The 19,086-nt window shown below is 41.0% G+C and overlaps 2 protein-coding genes across 3 annotated transcripts; both read right to left on the bottom strand.

Moving 5' to 3' along the window:
* Window positions 1–104: 104 nt before the first annotated feature.
* LOC104450700 (pumilio homolog 5) lies at window positions 105–10,537 on the bottom strand. 2 transcript variants are annotated; one of them, XM_039315823.1, is made up of 10 exons: window positions 10,327–10,537; window positions 8,692–9,509; window positions 5,905–7,280; window positions 5,674–5,815; window positions 5,464–5,571; window positions 4,705–4,917; window positions 4,502–4,612; window positions 2,710–2,904; window positions 1,490–1,661; window positions 105–547 (listed from the first exon to the last, which is right to left on the bottom strand). In XM_039315823.1, exons 2-10 carry the CDS (start codon window positions 9,334–9,336, stop codon window positions 516–518), a joined length of 2,994 nt encoding a protein of 997 aa, XP_039171757.1. In that variant the 5' UTR covers window positions 9,337–9,509; window positions 10,327–10,537; the 3' UTR covers window positions 105–515. The 2 variants fall into 2 exon arrangements, with proteins under 2 accessions (XP_039171757.1, XP_039171758.1); XM_039315824.1 differs by having other exon boundaries at window positions 5,905–7,091.
* Window positions 10,538–14,099: 3,562 nt separating this feature from the next.
* On the bottom strand, window positions 14,100–17,654 carry LOC104450699. The gene is made up of 5 exons (XM_010065375.3): window positions 17,623–17,654; window positions 16,423–16,683; window positions 15,708–15,856; window positions 15,239–15,375; window positions 14,100–14,503 (listed from the first exon to the last, which is right to left on the bottom strand). The coding sequence occupies exons 2-5, from the start codon at window positions 16,674–16,676 to the stop codon at window positions 14,336–14,338; spliced, it is 708 nt and encodes a 235-aa protein (XP_010063677.2). The 5' UTR covers window positions 16,677–16,683; window positions 17,623–17,654; the 3' UTR covers window positions 14,100–14,335.
* Between the last annotated feature and the right edge of the window lie 1,432 nt (window positions 17,655–19,086).

Below are 19,086 nucleotides of genomic sequence, written 5' to 3'. Positions count from 1 at the left end.
GCCCACGACACGAACGATGCATGCAAGAGAAATCACATCGCATCCCATGCCGTCAAAGTATTCGAATCAATCTGTTTCAGGAAGAGAGGATGGAGGAGCAAAGATCATTAAACCCGGCGCTATACCAGAAGCACAATCATCATACACATGCCAATATATACACCCATTCTTCATAATTTAACCCATTTTCTCCAAGTGGTAACCATTATTTGGAATCCTAATTACATCACACCATGCTTTGACCTATGTACATATGCACATAAATACAGTTAGTCCTACAAATCCATAACAATCGAAAAGCATTCTACAGCCTGGAACTTGCTTTTCCCTAGTTAAATTGTGTTCCCCGCTTGTCTTTCGGGCTTTATATGTCGATAAGTTCATCTGCCGGAACATCTAGCGAAGAACACACTTGCGATCCACCTCCCAGAGTTTCATAGTCCAACAACCCGCATTCAATATCTTCACGCAAAGGATACAGAGCCATAGAGCGTGACAAAGTCCTGGCCGCTTCATCAGGAACTGCTTGGCTCCAAGGCTTGGCCATCTGCGAGGTTGATAATCCAGATCACACTACATATACAGCTGCCTAGATGCTCATGAATTCACACTTGCATGCAAAAGCTCAGACAGAACGCCTTCTAAGTATGTTTCCTTTTAACAGAAATTTCCTAGGATGTTGGTTTATCCAATGCCTACACACACAGTTCTGACAATGTTATATGCCAATATGGCACCATCAGACTCCGCACGAACAAGCAACCGTTTGACAGCTCAAATTTCCATTTATGTAGGGCACACTCCAGAGAAGAGCTAACAAAGGCAAATTAACCCAACTCAGAATCACAACCGCAGAGTGCTACAGACCTACGGCTGAACTTTAACACACTAAATATAGTTGACCATCAGTCCCTTCCTACTAGTATTATCTTCTAATGAACAATATTTTATCTTTCCAGTAAAGAAAATATATTCAACGGAATTTTCTTTATTTGCATGAGACTGGAACAAAGAGCAAATTCTGGAAGAGGGGAGGTTGCCCAGAGCAAACAACATTTAAAGAGAGAAATTTCTTGCGGGGAATGGAAACTCTTATCATAAAAAATAAAGAGCAAGACTGGTAAAGATAAAATGAGCAAGAGTGCCTCCACATATGAGGGACAGTGGCCAAGGGATGGCTCCATCCCCACCCTAGCCTCTCTGCTTGGAATCAGTCGAAAACTTCCCGTCCCTCATCCTACTTGCCCAGTTCACCTTAAAAAATAAGAAGGCAAAACTGCCACTGGATAGGGCAACTACCCACAATGCAAATCAAGCATCATAAGGTCACGTAGTAAAAAAACCCACAGCCTATAAATCATATTAAGGAGCAGATCACTACTTTTTATAGACCCCATCACTTAGAAGAACAATATTTGTCATGGTGATATATGCACAAATTAGCTGATTGCCAGACAAATAGGAACATCAAAAACAAAAATTAAAGTACCTTCACCAGATAGCTGCTCAAATCGAGCAACTATGTGCTTCCCATAAGTATATTTCTTCAAAGCATGAAGATGAACCTTTATCCGACTAAGCAGGATTTCCCGATGCTTATCATTGCTAACTTCAAGAATCTTCTGAACCACATAATTTGCATACTGGTCCTTCATCATTGCCTGAACATGTTACATGCCAAGGACTTAGAGAACATAGTACGCCTTTGTGAAATTTTGTGGGGGCTGATTAAGCTATTAGACAAAAGCATAGCTTAATATGAAAGTAATTATTTACAATCCCCCTCAAGACTAGAATTTGACCTAAGAGTAAAGCATGGAAATATATCAAGGCAAAATAGTCACGTGAAAAGATTTGAACTCAAGACCTCCTACTCTCACATGGTAAGAAATTTTAAGGTATCACTTCCAAATGTTCTAAAAGCTTAAGTTGTTAAATTAAGGCATGATTTAACATTTAAATATACTTTCTGTAGATCCTGTAAGTACAAAAAATCTCATCCTAGTCAAATATTTTCACATGCATATTAAGGAAAAATAACGGTCACAATAATGAAGCGAAAGGTTCAGAAATATAGACTGCAACAGATATTAAAAGGCAGAAGGTAAATTTCAACGGCAATGATTGTACTTTTGTGAAATTGGTGTGAAATTGGATTGTCCATTACCAAAAAATATTCCATGGTCAGCCCCCATTTTAAAATGTCTTCTGTCCTATCATAGGTAGAGGATTCACCCCCATTGAATTAGGAACTTCAAGAAGGGGTTGAACCATGTTGAGGGGATCAACCCTGATCCCTGAAAACCTAGAATCAGCACCTTCAAGTAAGATGACCTGTCCGTTTGATTAGGCCGACCCTTTTTGCTAAGGACCCAATTAGGAAATAACTCTCTTGAAAAATGGTTAATCCCCAACCCCCCCCCCCCCCTCTTCTTTGATTGGGGATGCACAGAAGAGACTACTACTATTCCTCGAAGTTTACCGCAGTAGATGAATTACACACCCCCATAAAAATGTAGAAAAAAGAAGTCGCCCTCCCCAATGGTTCAAAAATGGAGAATGAATGAATTAATTAGGATTGAAGGATGCAAAATTGAAACAGGTTTAGCATTGCTATTGCAAATAAAATAAAATAAAATCGATGAAGTGCCATTGCAAATATAAGATGAGTTCTCACTGCATTTAACAAAAGTACCAAAGTTTACATACCAACAGATTGTCATTTTCTTCAGATTGCCCAATGATTTCCTCAATTAACAGTTCCCTTTCACCAGCATCACCGTGTTCTAAGCACTTCTCAACCACATTTGATGCATATTTGTGCTGACTCAGTGGGACAATATTTCCAGTCAACTTGCTGATAATTCGGCTTCTCTCTTGGGGTTTCCCCCTTTCCAAAACATGCTGTAAACAGTAGAAGTAACCTAGTCTGTTAGTCATAAAGATTGGTAATGTTGAAAAGTGAAAAGAAGAAATATGAATTCTAAACTCTTTTAAGGAAAAAGTAGTGAGTAATCTCAATTTTCAGGCAATGAAATCTGCAGGGACTTCAAGCTCAGAGAAAAAGAATCACGCAATTCAAACTAACCACTAAGAGACAATCAGCAGAACCATTTCTGGCTAAAAAATGAACTATCTTAACCAAAAGTATAGCTTGGATGCTAGTCACAACATGGAAAAGGAGACCACAGGAGAACCTACAAAGCTGATCTCTAATCAATTCCAAAAGAAAAGGACTCATTTCAGGGTCAGTAATAAACTAAATCTGAACACCAAAATGGTGAACCACAACTATCAACACCGCAGTACTTATTAACAATGACAAAACTTGTTAGGAAAGTTCAAGCATCCAAAGCTTTTCTTTGAGAAGTAAGAATGTATCACGCTGAGATTACATCCCTTGTCCCATAGATGAGCCACCAAAATAGGGACGTAAAGCACCATAGTTCTTCCAGTGCTGATAAATATTCAATCCCTATCAATCAAACAGAACTACCCCAACAGCTCGGGGGAATAAAGAACAAAAGTTTCAATTGATGTCACCGCTGACATCTAATGCCCAAAAAATTACATGTCCAGAAACTCAGAAAACGAGACATCATCGGTACCAAGCACACAGATATAAGACTTCAGCAAATATTTGAGTCCAATAATGTACGTCCACTAGAGATGCCATCCCTTCCCCATCAATTAATGCTTCAGACAAGCGGCCTCAACATGGCGACATCACAGAAAAACTGACTCTGAAGCTCCACACTCCTTTAGACTAAATGACTTTGCAACTTCACTTTGCTCCATAAAACAAACTTAACCCAACAATGCCCAAAGACAAAAAATGCAATTTTAAGAATCATACTACCTACCATGGCTAAACCTAGGCCCTCTCACCCACCTGAAATAGAGGGGAAAAAAAAAAGATTTCCACTGCCCTCTTCCCATGTGTTGCTGTCAACTTTTCTATGATCTTTGTGCAAAGAACACAATGAGAGCCAAGTCTCCAATGATCCAAATAAAAAATGGTATGAAAGCTGGATAACACTCAATGCCTATTGTCCAGTACCAGAGATGGAAATGGACACCACGTAGACCCACCAGCCACTAAGATTATTTTGTCAACAAATCCTGTCTTAATCCTTTGCAACTAATGGGATGAGGATGAGGATGTGTCCTTAGATTGGGTGATTAATCCATCATCCACCTTGTTATGTTTATTAGAGAAGGATATCAAAGCTGTTACTCTCTAATTGGACTTGTATTCTATTGGGTTCCTCATTAGCAATACAGTGAAGTAAACTATCCCTAAATCCTATTGAAATTTAGCTTGTGGCCAGTGAAACAGATATATCAGTCAGCACTCTTACACACAACATCTATATGAATATTTCTATAGGTTTAATCAAAAGAACAGTTAATTCATGAATCATAAGAGATTGAATGAAGGGGTTCCAAGTAAACTTTAAAAAGAAATCCAAGAAACAAGCAATTTAAAGCAAATACAAACCTGGGTAACATAATTGCCATACTGATCTTGAGCAAGTTTATAAGCTGAATCCAATATCTCATCCACTATACACTGGCTTTGCCCTTCATCACAGCAATGCTCCAAAACTCTCTATTGAAAAACCAAACAGCTAATGTTTTTGGTCAAATAAATTTTTATTAATACCATCAGCAACATGCGAGGCATAGGAACAAAAAACCCACCTGGATAACACGACAACCATAGGGATGAGTTGAAAGAATGGCCACTTGACCACGAAATGCCTTTATGATGAATTCAATTTTTTCAGTTGGTACACATTCAATACACTTCTGTATAACGTGGTTTCCATTTTGGTCTCGTACACATCTCATAACATTTCCATCCAGCTCTCGAACAAGTATCGTCTTTTGGTCAAGTTCAATAACCTCGAGTGCCTAAAAACAACCACTATGAATAAGCATTGCAGCCCACAACATAAAACGAGCACATGAATTCAATCCTACATTGAGCATGACAGGTTCAGTAAAGTAAAGCGCAATCATGTGCTGGTGAATAGCAAGTCGACAAGGAGGATTTTGATCGGCTTCATCAAGTTTTCACACCTCTTAGGGTAGCGAATTGTCTGTCAACCTTTTAAGTGTAACTATACGCAATTTCAAGTGCTTTTCTCAGGCTTCATTGCTTCTGCACAAGATCTGGCAGCAAAAGTGAAAAGAGGCCACTAGGGAGAGGCCAGGGCCTGAGACTTCTTTCTTTAGGTTATACATGTTAAGGGCAATAGCTTCATGTACTGCACCGATTTTAATTACATACGGCAATCCCTTCATGTCCTTGTTATAACCACACTGAGGATGCAAGGCCTCCCAAACTTTAGGAGTTTAGAATAACCTTGAGGTCAACCCTAGAACAATTCCTTAAACCACAAAATAAAACACTAGGGTAACTAGACAGAACTTTCAGTTTCAAGTGGATAAGCAAACCTTCTGAATCACGCGGCATCCATACATTTGCAAACTTAATTGCAACATCTGTCCAGTGAGTTGATCTGCAAGCTCCTTCCTCTGCTCGGGGCTACCATGTTCAAAGAACTGAGACACAAGCACCATTATAACATACTCAGGACAACACTTACATAAACATAGTTGCAGGAGTCTCTTTGCAGACTAACACATACAATACAAAACACACACCTTTTGTATAACATAGTTCCCAAAAACATCAGTCATTAATCTTGAAGCATGAGGAAGAACTTCACTGAAAACAGCTGCCTTATCTTCAAAAGTGCAATTTTCTAGTTTCTGCTGAATGAACCGACTCCCGTGTTGATCCACACTGAAACAAAAAGTACAAGAACATTTGGTTCTGTATCAAAAGTCACATGATATGAATGCATTAAAAAGCAAACTGGATAAGAGCAATGCCTGAATTCAACTATTCGTCCCACGATATCAGAAAGCTCAAATTTCCTAGCATTGCTGGATTTTAGTTCTTCCAGATATGTATTTCTTTTAGCATCATCAAATCCATTTACTCCTCTCTGACCTTGCCATCCAGAATACATCCCTCCATTTCTACTGGAACCCTGAGAAAATCTTACGTCATTTCGCCGACCCAGGTGGCTCATTCCACCAATTGGAGATGATGGCAAGATTGGACTTGCAAGAGGTGAGCCTGGAAACTGTGGCATTGCAACAACACTTCTGGGGCTTCCATAGTAATTACTGCTTCTAGGACTTGGAATGTTCAAACTACCATTAGCTTGAAACTCTAGCTTCTGATCTGCTATATGCGTAGTAAAGGCTACATCATTTTGAGATGCAAATGAATCCATAGGACCCCCAACGCCACCTCTAGACAAATGACCAAAGTGAGATGAAGCACCATAAGCATCTTCAAGAGGATGATGAAAATAAGACATTTGGAGAGGATCCACAAAGGGTGGTTGAAATGTCAAGCCATATTGTCCATACATCTTGTTCATATGCGGTGCATCACCCACATTTGAGATTCCTTGTCCTGTAGACACCCCACTAGTTCGACCATTTAAGGCTTGAGCCGACATGGAAAAGCCACTATGCGGAGAGTATGTAGCCATATACGGAGGAAGAACTGCAGAACCCAGAGCATACCCACCCATGTTATACTGTGGAGCAAACATACCTGGCATCTGAAGATTAGGATAATATGTATTGGAATTAATATAGGATGCTGCTGTATATAATGGAGGTGCAAGCCCAGGTGAGTGCATCGTTGACTGTCCCTCGACAAGAGCGGATCTAGGGGGGCCAAGACCAAATCTCTCGATTCGGCCCTGTGGATGTTGATAACTCCCCTGTCCATGAACAACTGGACCTCGATGCTGAGTGCCATTTACCATGGATGCAGGCTGCAAAGGAGCGCTCCTCCTATAGGCATGTTCTTCTGCGTTCTTAACATTACTCTCATCTGTTCCAGAAATATCCAACCCACTAATGGATGCCTCATTTCGTACATTTATTTCTTTATTGGCCCTTCCATCTTCATGTATAGTCAATAATTTCTCTGCAACATTTGGTGAACTTGCAAAAGGAGTATGTAATGTCTCACCGTTGGATATCAACCCAACATCCTGTGGATTCAGGTTAGAAGTCTCAGCATTAACATCAATGGAGCCTGAATTCGATTTTGATACTTCAGAAATATTAATAGAAGAAACATCCAGGGCAATTCCATGGACATCACGATCTATTGATTGCTCGTTCACAAGGCTCAACGGACGAGTCTGATAGACAGGAGAAGGCGTACGAGGGAAATCTTCCTACATATTAGCAAAAAGAATGCAGTGTTAAAAAGTAGGACCCAAGAGAATTACGTCCACTTTAATTCAGGAGTCCAGTAAAGCTTCTTGCATTGTTAGAAGTGCGCTTTGCATATAATTCTGCTAGCGAGCTGTAGCATTTTCGGTAAAGTGGTTTAGCCAAATGTAAAAGTAAAAACAAGGAGAAGATTGAGCAATAACAAACTGATTTGAAGATGTAGCATAGCAATGCTTTTGCAGCCATAGTCTTTCTGGCCTTTTCATATTGTTTTAGTTGTTCCAACTCATATATTTAGCGCTTTCTTTTAACTTCACCTGATACTTAAAACAAGAAATTAGGGAAATTTATTTCCACAGAGTTCAGTTAAGTTGCTCTTCCATTACTTATAGGACATTGATTTTACTAATCGCCACTAAACATTAAAACACCCCTTGACAACATCTATTTTGTATCAACATCTACAGCAAGAAAGCACCAAAATTATTAACAAGAAGAGCTAAGGGAGCTCTCAGTCACTTAACAACCACTATAAAGCCAAGGTCTATGGATGCAATATGACTGAATGCCCAAAAAAAATAAAAAAAAATGCTTTCTCTGGCTTGATAAACGATAGAGTCAATGACAAACATCATTGCCCATCATGATTACAATAAAAGAGATTACACCACTGAATGGTTACTAGGATGCCGCCACTGAATTAAGATTGGTGCAAATTCGTAGCGGCTTCATAGAGGAACATCAAATTAAAACCCTGACATAGCCAGCTGAAAAGAACAATGAGAGTTAAAAAGAACTCTCCAAATTTCCAACTTTGGAAAACTTTAAAAGGAGGATGTAAACCTAACTAATTTTCTACTTACAGCAAAAGGCACAACATTTTCTTGAGCCAAATCTTGTGAATAGACAAAAACATTTGCTGCACAGATTTACCTAAGGTCAGATTCCTGTGAGAAGGCATAAAACCAATGCCTTTTTACTTCCATTTCAAGATCCTAACAGTATTAGAAGGCTCTGGGTGGTACTACTCGGCCACTCAATCCTTGGTTGAGCTAGAATATACACATTAAAGTGCGCTTACTCGGACTAGACACTACATTTAGAGAAACTTGACTTGAAAGGTCTTTTTCTATATAAAAAGGTATCATTAAGAAAGATTTCCCTACAAGGAAAATAAGCAAGCAACTGACTCAAAAGACATCCCAGGCATCAACTTTTCAGTTCGCTTTGCTTAAACATCATACAGTAAAGTAAAGAGAATTCAAAAAATAAAAACAATAAATGCCTTCTTCCACCGCTTGCTAGACTAATCCCAAGAAAAAGACGATATAAACTGAGAGATTCCCAAAATTTGGCTGCTTATATATGGCTCATGAATCAAGAAATGATGCGATGCAAAACCGTAACAATTACCTGTATTAAATCAACCAGACTCTTGTGACGGGCCGATGAAGAAACCGCATTCTGTATGGGCATATGAATACTGCTTTCTGCCCCGAATCCGTTATTGTGTGATTGTGATTTTTCATCTTCAGGCTCCTCATTATGAGTAAACAGGGAACCTCTAGACAGATGCAAAGATCCATTGCTGCTGTCATCAAAGGAAGTTAATCTCCAACTATTTCCAAGCCCACCAATATGGCTTGCCAGGCGTAGGTTTTCCCTTGAAATGAGAGGTGGAGGGAGCCTAGGGTTAAGATTAACATGGGAGCAATAGTAATTAACATATGCTGGTTCAGAGCGTAATTTTTCCTCAATCCCAGAAACTTCGATGGTGCTGCCAAGATTGGCCAAAGTCTCATCCATGTTCACATTCTTTTGGGCCAAAAGGTTAGCAATAGCTGCAAATGAACCCTCCATACTGGGTGGTGCACTACCACTTCGATTAGGCATAGTTCCCATCTCGCTTCCATGTACTCTATGCCCACGTAAAATAGAGCCCAACTCCTCCGCTGCCGTGGTCTTCAATGGAGGTCTGAAAGTTGTATGATCCCGAGAAGGCGGGCCCTTTCTAGCCCCACCATTTTCCACCATCCTCATAGGGATTTCAGTGGCCATTTTTTCATGGGAAGGAGTTATAATGACTTTCACATTCTCAAGATTGCATCTAAGCAAGGCACTGTAGTGCCCAATTCAGGTTCTGCTTTCTAATGTGACAAACCAAAGTAGTACGGCAATCAGACAATCTCAACACCCACAGCGTCAAGATGTTGGCTACCACACGTTCAAACCTAATATCAAGAAAGAACTCTGTCAGTTGACTCGTGATAATAGTATCATGGCATCGACTATTAGTCTAAAACTGGCGACCAGCTTAGCCATCAGAATTCCCATCCCAAATAAATTGAATTTTGCATAAACTGCACTGCCGATCGCATGTAACAAAGTGAAATCGGTTCAAGTAATTTGGCAAGATAGAACCACGCTCTTGACAGGCTCACACACAGAAATCAGAAATATCGACTCTTTGACGACGCTGAGCTACAGCTGATCACTAAAATCAGCTCCTTTCACTACTCGGCCTCTGGAAATCGAAACCCAAGAAAAGCATAAGCAAACAGGAACCAGCAGAGAAAGACACGGCGCCCCCAACAGAAAGCCGACGGAACCTATCCAGAACCGAGATTCTCAAGACACGACGGAAACGATCACCTAGAAATGTTCCCCCCCGGCGCTAACCTCCAAAGGGACCACCCGCGACCGGCGCGATTAACCCGAACCCCGAGCCGTCTCCTAGCAGAATCGAAGGCAATTGCGACGACCCGACCACGAGGCCACTGACCTAAAAACCGCGCAAAACCGCCCCCGGACACGAACCGAGAAAAGAGACCAACCGAACCGAGGCCAGCAATCAAACCCACCATCCGACCAAAACAAACCCGCCGGAAAAACAGAGCCGCGACGGCGGAGGAGGAAGCCGAGGCCGGGAGCCCCCGGAGGTCTTCCCTCGCGCGAATAACGTGACGGAGACGGAAACCGCGCCGAAAGGGGCCGCTTTCGATGACGATGAGCGAGGAAGCGGGAGGAACCGGAAAAGGACGCTCGTACCTGCTGGGGGGGTGGAAACCCTAGAGCGATGCGGGAGGAAGGGGAAGGCGGGGGGAGGCGGCGGTCGTCTCTTTCGCCGGGGGGGGGATGATCGCGCGCAGCGCTCGTCAGTTGGGAAGTTCCCAGAAGAGTCGTGGCGAGAATACTGTGCAGCGGAGAGAGAGAGGGAGAGGAGAGAGAAAGAGGGAGAGAGAGAGAGAGAAGGGGGCTGCTGGCTATGTCGATGGTGTCTTCTTTCCTTTGTTTCTTTTGTTGTTTTTTTTTTTTTTTTTTTTTTTTTTGGGGGGATGTGGGGTTTTGTTTTATTTTTCTTTTCTCGGACTCGGAGAAACAAATGTCGCTTCCGAAAACCACCAACGCTGCTGTTGTCCCCCCCTCCCTCGAGGGGCGTTTCTATTTTCATTTTTTGGGAACATTGCGGAGACGCCCCTCCCGAGTCAGCCAAAATTTTCTCTTTCGCCCCCTTGCAAACCTATGATTTCACCGTATTACCCTTTTCTCATCTCTGGACATCTATAATATATATATAGGTCTTTTTAGACGTCTAGTATATTCAAAAGAGTGATTTTGGGCTTCTTCTTCTTCTTCTTTTTTTATATTAAATGTTGGGCATGTTAAGACCAGCTATTAACAAGACACGTGTCGAATCTAGAACGAGTTGGAGCATTGCTAGTTATTTCAAATATGCACTAGGAGCGATATGTAATTTTACTTAAAATAGTTGTGATATGCTTAATATTATTACTTTTCTATGATGTTATGAGTTTTAATGCTAATCGATAAAGATGCATGAGTTTGTTTAACTTGATGAAAAGAGAATTCCTTATCAAGCTAAGCCATTTATAATATGTCTCATTTCAACCTATTTCTATTGTGATTGCTCATCTAAAAAATTTAACATGAGTCCATTCATTTTATATTGTTGATGAATACTGTATTTGACAACTAGTGTGAAGAAGCTTGCATTGATTTCTCCTCCGAACGAGGACGATCAAATTTACAAATTCAAGACCTAAAAAAATTAGTCATCGATAAATTAAAATATAGCGAGCGACTAAGTGAATCGTATTTAGTATAACTTTACAAGACAAGTGAGTAATTCAGCAGGTGAAATCTCGATCTTTACCAACGGAAGCCTAGAGATAATTTCAGCAGTAGATTCGGAAACCCCATGATGATAGAGGGCATTCTACCTCTAGAGGGCGGATGGAGCAATTTTTATAGTTGTGGGGGCCAAACTGCAATTTCCTCTTTCTTTCTTTGGAATGGTAAGGACGCCTGTGACGTGCCCTTTAATGAATAAAACAAAATAAATTCCATTAGAAGCAAAGGAACAAAAGAAAAAAGAAAAGAGGGGGATCGAAAAAGACTGCGTGAAATGACGGCGTTGCCATCGACCGCGCACTTTGGGGCCCGAGCCTATAGGAGGATATTTCCAATGGGGGGCAAGCCTGTAAATAAGCCGAACTAGATCGGGGCATATTCGGGATCGCGGGGAACCCCCTGTTGGCTTCAGGGACACGCGGCCGCCTCAGGGTTTCCAGAGAAATAGGCGACGCGCTGACACGTGGAAACCCCCGTGGGGGGACTTTTTTTGGTATTTACGCATGAGAAAATTCAGAGAAAACGACGACCCCCTTAAACGTACGAAATAAACAAAATTATTTATCCACGTATTTCGTAGATATTTATACGAAGTTTCCATTTTTTTTTTTCTTTTAAGGTTGCCTGCCTGCGCCCACCACAGTAGGGCCGTCTCAATTCATTGTCTGATTACCCAACGTCTGAATTTGGCCATGCACACGTCCCTTTCCTTCAATTATTAACAAAATTCGAAGTAATTTCGTGCCAATAGACCAAGAAATTGATCACCCAATTCCGAGAATGATAGATGACACCGACAATCATTTTTTTTTATTTTTTTTTGCATAAGCATTTGCCACCATTTTTCCATAAGATTTGGAGCTTGCGACAATGGCGTTTGAGAAACCTCCACGAACATGCATGGATATGGTGTTCATGGGTTCAACCTGAATTGCCACGAAATGAAGCTAGTGTCGAGCTGATGAAAGTGATCATGCATCTCGTGTGCTCTTATTCATTTGAAAGTTCCCCAGAAAAATGTGCGATGATGTTTGAGATTATTAGACCATGGCTATCTAGCATTTAATCCAGTGCATGTCGATGTATTGAACTTCTAGCAAACGCATGGATTCGTCTTCGCTTAAGACCACCACAACACCGATCTTAATCAAAGCATTAATTGGGTAATATTCGTTGGGATAATTGCTATTAGAAGGTAATTAATGCAGTCATAAAATTTTCAGACGAGTTAATCCGATTCTAAACATTTTGACAATTCAATAGTTTAGTCATTTTCTAGCCAATCTTGATAAAAAAAAAAATTTATTAATGTGGTTGTCCAGTCAGTGCCAACCGATTACAAGGAACCTCGCTCATGAGAAGAAAATCCTTTTTCCCCGTTGTTGGTCCCCAAGACCCTTGCCTATGGCGGGCGAGCAATGGAGAAAGAGGGAAAAAAAAAAGAATAGAAGAAAAAAGTCAAAAAAATTGCAAAAATCATCCACATCGGCACTAATCGTATAACATAAGACATTAGCTACTCTGTTAGCAATTTTAAGTAAAAATTGACCAAGATGACAAAATTAACAAATCATCAAAATATTTAGGACCAAATTATTTAATTTGAAAAGTATATGATCGAATTGATTGCTGTATAATAAGTTTAGAATTTTTTGAACAATTTTCTTAATATTGAGTCAGAATAGCTTGTGAACCAAACCAAATGGTTGACTCTGCAGTATCTTGCATATATTATCCACCATGTAGCATATGGAGACAAAATTGATAAGAGTTGAAATAGTCTCAATTTAAATTTTCTCGGAGGTTATAACAAAATAAAAAAGGATTCGATTCGCATTGCGTTTTCTATCCAGGACTTTACGAGACTTTATGTAATGCAGTTGCCACTGGTCAAGCGACCTAGCGCAATTTGCGTGAGTGGGGGGTTTGGTTAAGGACGAAGATAATTTAGAATTCGAATCCCAAACAAATTGTATAAAATAGAAAAAAGCATAAACTTGATGAATAATTAAATTACCAGAACAGACAAAAAGTATAAAATTATTTTAATCCTGGTCGTGCAATAATAACAACGACGACAACAACAATAGGATTAATCAAATCAATTTGGCGTAGAAAGCAATGGAGACGTCCGAAATAAGCTAAAAACGCAAGCGGCTCGATCGGTCATTGGCTCACCAGCTCTTGCCCCCAAAGTCAACGCTCCTCCACACGTGGCTCATCGTCCTTTCTTCCTCAAAATCAACGGCCGACGCTGAAGGAGGAAGCTGACATGTCGCCTTCAATCCCGGACAAGATTGATAGACGATTCGATGAATTTTGTTAGTTTCTCGTTCGAGCTAGTCGATGCGATCCGGTGCATGAACTCGAATCATCGTACATGCGCATTCTCTTAGGGCTATCCCACGGAGGTGATCGTCGTCCTCCCCACCCGTCCAGCTCTAAAATCCCCATCCAGTCCGGTCGGGTTCGGTCGAAAGGTAAATTCATCGTGGTAGGTTTAGATAAGGATTTCTAGGCCCGACCATAGACTTGACCCACTCATCGATCATGTCTAGAACTCGTTTCTTGACGATCCGGAAACGAAGGCATGGAAGAACTGCGGCGCCGATGGGCGACTAGCCTAGCCGGGTGCCGGCTGCTGTCGAAAATCTCATTGACATCCGAAAAAACCGAAAAAAAGTCCGATGCAATTACAAATGAAATGCTCACGCTTATTGCAGAGTCTTGTGCAGAGATGAGCATACCTCAAATCGATCTGCCACTGGCAGATTCTAAGAGCTCTCACGTTTAGCTCACAGGGAATATACAATATGTTACAGTTACATATGCATATCCACGCCTCAGATAGCAAGAACCGGTATGAGCCTTTTAGTTCTGTACATCTAAGTGTAAGTAAATATGGCTAATAACCTAACCAAGCCGACGGGATCGGTTGGAACCTGTTCTTGGCGCACGACAATACGTCGTAGTAGTCCACGTGGTTGAAGCAATCGCGGAAATCAGTGAACAGCTTCTCAAACACTCTCCACTGGATCTTGCTCGATCTTGAATAAGGGTATGGAAGAAAAACCTGCAGCAAGCGTTGGATGAGTTTCACACGTGCACAGGGAAGCACACATTCGACATGTCATAAGCATTACCATGTCGTTCCTTGTCAGAAAGACTACTTCAAGAAGAAAAAGATTCCCGAGCTTTGAGAGAACTTGTGTTCCCATCAGGAAGAAATCCATCATTATTAAATGCAAGATACTATGATCGCAGTTCAGCTACTCATGAAGCACTTGGGAATTGAAAAGAGCAAAATTTTCTTTCCTTCAATGCATTGCCAGAATGGAAATCTACTGAGCACTTCATTTTGAAGTCAATCACATTAGACACCATGTTATTCATTAAAATGCTATATTCAGCAGATCATTTCATACGACATAGCAAGAAGCCCTCAGGATATTAAGCATACTTCTTAAAGTGAGAGCAGTTCAAAGTCAGATCTTGGTCGGATCTTGGATAATTAGCAAGTGATAAGCAACCAAAGAAAGCTATTACACACTCTGTAGACATCTTAACTTAGATTAATTACCAATAGATGTCACTAAATATCAGTCAGTATATTTATGTACATGCTTACTGCAATCAAAACTTCCCTCGCATAAACTATAAATGACATCCTCAAATGCCATGGGCATACCCTGCCCTATAACCCCTGACTCACCAAGAAAAGAAAAATGTATGTATATATGCCCCTTCAACAATTATGCAAATGAGAATGCGCATTACAAGGCCAAAGAATGGTCCAAGACTAACTCACATCAGCTTCTTGGGCAAGACGTTTCAGCAAGAGAAAGGTGTGTTCATTTTCCTCCAAGTTGTCCAGAACAGCAATCCAAATCTGTGAAGCAAGCTCATTTGCCACGTCTCTTGACTTTCCACAAGCTATGAACTGATCTGCCAACAGGGCAACTTTCAAGGTCAGAAGTTTACCGTAAGAACGAGATAGAAATATCACTTATAGCAACAGATGTGTCTCATGCACTTGCCATTATCCATTTTCCATATAGGGCCAAACTAGAAATTCAGCACATAAGCAATGCTCTATCAGTCCTTTTTTCTAGATAGTAAGTTTTTGTTTACCATCAAACTTCACAGAATACTAGCATCAATATATTAATCAAAGATGATCAATGTAACTGGAAGAGCTTATCTTACATAATCCAACAGCTAACCTGAACTGCATTAGCCTAACCAGAAAGAGGACCTGGGTTTAAAAAATGCCATACCAATCATTGTTCCATGAAGAACCGCGGAAGGAGGCATTGTTGAAAGTTCAAGCTGCTCTTTCAAAAATAGATAAGCATGGCCCACTATTTCATCCATATCTCCATCGAGAGAAAAAATCTGTTTACTTATATACAAAGCCACGAATCTCCTGAGATCATTGGGCAGCAGGTTAAAACATGACTGTGCTTGCAAATTGAATTTTTCTTCAAAAACAGCTAAACTAAGATGAATTCAGGATTCACAAAATTTGCTAGAGAAGTCTGCTACAACACCCTAGTCATATTATGCAGTTGGACAAGCTTACACAGATAGTCTATTTTCTCATCAGGGCACATGTTGTAAAGTACACTGTGAATCATGAAATATAGCTAGCACACCAACTATGCAGCTAAAAAGACATTTCATTGAAGTCGAAGGAGATGAGATGCATTAACTGAGAGGATACGTGATTTAAAGCTGTTCAGAAGGTGCATACCATATCCACAATAAGAAAGTCATGAGTGTGTGGCCAATAAGAAAAAGGCAAGAAGTGCTACAAAGAATAGTTTATATAGTAATAGTTTGAGTATGTATTCGCGTGGCGTTAGACTCCATGCAAATTGTCATGCATGTTTCAACAAGCAGAACTGTGAATGCCATGGAAATCATTTATTTTGTTCTACACGTCTATGTGTGTGCAAACACGCGTGAAAAAACAGAAAAAGGAAACTTTACCGTCTGCTCAACCCTCGTGGAATTGGACCTGGCCACCGTTTTGCTTGGCTAGCCAAAGGATAGGACTTCACAAGAGCAGCTTGCCACAAACATTCCCCACGGAATAGGTTTGCCCAATGCTTTTTAACACAAGATATCTGTGCCCACTCTGTGACAGGGACCCGGACAAAAATTTCTATCAAGAGATGGTCAGGAAGCTTCCCAATAAAGTTATCCCCCGAGACTAAAGCATCAACATCGCTGCCATTTGTCATTGATATTCTGAAATAAGATTTAAAGGGATCAAATCAGCAACGTCCATAAGTGACTTCCTCGTACAATTCAGAAAGATTGAACATGAAGCAAACATATATAGACATCTACCGAGGTGAAAAATTTCAACCCAGCAAGTTCTGAAAGACAAAGCCCCAGTTGAACGCATACAATTACTTCAGCACCTAGAGATCTACTGAAGGGTTGAGGAATGAACAAATGGCAAGTGACCAGAGAGGATGAACTGCCACAAGTGTAAAGATACGGGAAATGGACATCTGTTACTTCAGATATGGAATTTATGGAGTTTGGGGAAAGAAATTCCAGCAAGAAATGCAAACCCATAAGCACCGACAAAAGTATGCAGATGATGATGTCCTCTTCAATGATAGTGGATAATCCAGACAGCCCAACAATTTTGAAGGCAAGAGCAAGCAAAAAAATCGCAAAAGATGATCAAAGCAGTCTGGTCTTTCAGCAATCGAAGGGGAAAAGAACCAGTCTGCTAAATCCAGTCCACTTTGCCATCCAGTCTTATTAAGTAACTGGCCAACAGTTTCAGCTCACTCCAAAAATACCGAAACAAATGGCAAACGAAGACAATCGGGCACAGGCAAAAGACACTTAAACAGAAACCAAGCTTCGTGTCGTACGATCGTAAACCAATCCCAAAGTCCACGAGCATCGGAGTCTCAAATCACGTTATCTACCGCTTGCTTCCAACGAAAAAAGAGAAAAGAAGAAGGAAAACTAAAGACAGGAACAGGAGCAGAGCCCAGCTAAAATCCGGGCAACCTCTGCTGCCGACGGGACAATCAAGAACGGAAAAAAAAGAACCCATAATCCGGCAGCTCATGTTCAAAGCCGCGAGACTCAAAGAGCGCAGGCGATCCCCGGAATCGAGCTGGAAAATCCCAAGAAAAGAGCAGCTCCAAAAAACGACCGTACCCCAGACGAAACAGTAAAAACCCACCTGAAGAAGAAGAAGAAGAAGAAGATGATTGGAGACGCGGGTCGCGAGCGCGAGGGGAGGGAGCGCTGCCGTCAGCTCCGGGTGGACGGAGAGACGGCGGCAGGGCCGAGAGGGTCGATGGAGTCGAGGTTTACAGTTGGCGGTGGTTGGTCGGGCGCGTCGTGTCTGTCCGCCCGCCCGCCCGCCCGAGTACGTTTTCGGAGTACGTACGTGCGGGGGAGGCTGCGTAGGATGTTTTGTCGGGGCTGGGGACTTTCGGGGGCCGAGGACAGGACAGGCGGCAGATGTTCCGCCCGGCTTTTGCCATCCCGGAAGAGGGGGGCCCACCTCAACCTTTAAGAAGTCCCCTCTTCTCCTCCACACGTTTTTGGGTTGCGGTGGAATCTAATTCCGAACCTCGCCTGACCCTCGAATTTAATTGAGGGGAAGTACACCGATACATGCGGCTGAGGCTCTTCAAATGGAGGGTTCTTTTCATCGTTCTTTTCGTTCCTTCGCAGTACTATTTTGGTTCTCACTGATTCACCTCCTTTTATTCGTTAATATACTATCTCAATTTATAGATGGAAGTATGTCTATCGGCAAAAATATATTTATATTGAGGACAAATTTTAAATAAGAGTTCGAAGTGCCCTTATTTTTCTTAAATAAAAGTCTAAAAATAAATAATGTTGGTCTTAAATAAAGACCAAACATTGCCGATCATTGATTGGTTAAAGATTTCCAACCAATTGAAGGCATTTTCGTCCAAAGACAATTTTAATTTTAAATTATTTCTTTCTCTTCATATAGGACTCAATGACCCTCGTTAAGGCCCTACAAGCCCCCACTGGCCACTAGCAATGTGACTCTCGCCCAACTCTGGAGAGGGTGGCTGTCCCTTACTTGTGGCTAGCGAGGATGGCCCTTACCAGATTGGGCAACATCTCTTTTGGACATCATCGACCGCTGGCAAAGAAGACAAAGAAAACCATAAAAAATAAATAAACTATTCAAAAAAGGTAAGGGATGAAAATGTCTTTAACAAACTGGAAAGTTAGGTCATTCTTTAGAACTAACGTAGCCGTTTCAAGTTTTTATTTGAAATAATATCCATTCCAAACTCTTAATTAAGAAAAATAAAAGTACTTCAAGCCATAATACAAAATAATATCCACTTTACACCTCTATTTGAGAAAATAATGGTATTTATAGTTCTCATTTAGAATTTTTCCTAGAATGAGTAGAGCAAATCAAGAGTTCATAGAGTTTAGCATGCCATGTTCAAAATGGCCGATCTCAAGAGTAGTGAAATTGAGTCATATATTAGGGGTACATGATGGGACGGTTTCCACCCTAAAACCTAAAATCGGATCAAACATGTCGGTTCCCAATTGTGGAACCAAGAACCGATCTACCTTGCTTGGTTTCATGGTCGATATAACCAGTGATTTCTTCTA

This window comes from Eucalyptus grandis, chromosome 6 (assembly GCF_016545825.1).
Source record: "Eucalyptus grandis isolate ANBG69807.140 chromosome 6, ASM1654582v1, whole genome shotgun sequence".
NCBI lineage: Eukaryota > Viridiplantae > Streptophyta > Magnoliopsida > Myrtales > Myrtaceae > Eucalyptus > Eucalyptus grandis.
Note: the sequence above shows the minus strand (reverse complement) of the source record. Positions and strands in the feature narration are given on the sequence as shown.

Coding starts and splice junctions, on each gene's coding strand:
- LOC104450700 (XM_039315823.1), bottom strand. CDS start 9,336: ATGGCCACTGAAATCCCTATGAGGATGGTGGAAAATGGTGGGGCTAGA. Junction 7,281..8,691: donor GTCTGGTTGATTTAATACAG/GTAATTGTTACG, acceptor GCTAATATGTAG/GAAGATTTCCCTCGTACGCC. Junction 4,613..4,704: donor ATGGTTGTCGTGTTATCCAG/GTGGGTTTTTTG, acceptor GTTTTTCAATAG/AGAGTTTTGGAGCATTGCTG.
- LOC104450699 (XM_010065375.3), bottom strand. CDS start 16,676: ATGACAAATGGCAGCGATGTTGATGCTTTAGTCTCGGGGGATAACTTT. Junction 15,857..16,422: donor CCACGAGGGTTGAGCAGACG/GTAAAGTTTCCT, acceptor CAATGATCTCAG/GAGATTCGTGGCTTTGTATA. Junction 15,376..15,707: donor TCTTCATGGAACAATGATTG/GTATGGCATTTT, acceptor CCCTGTTGGCAG/ATCAGTTCATAGCTTGTGGA.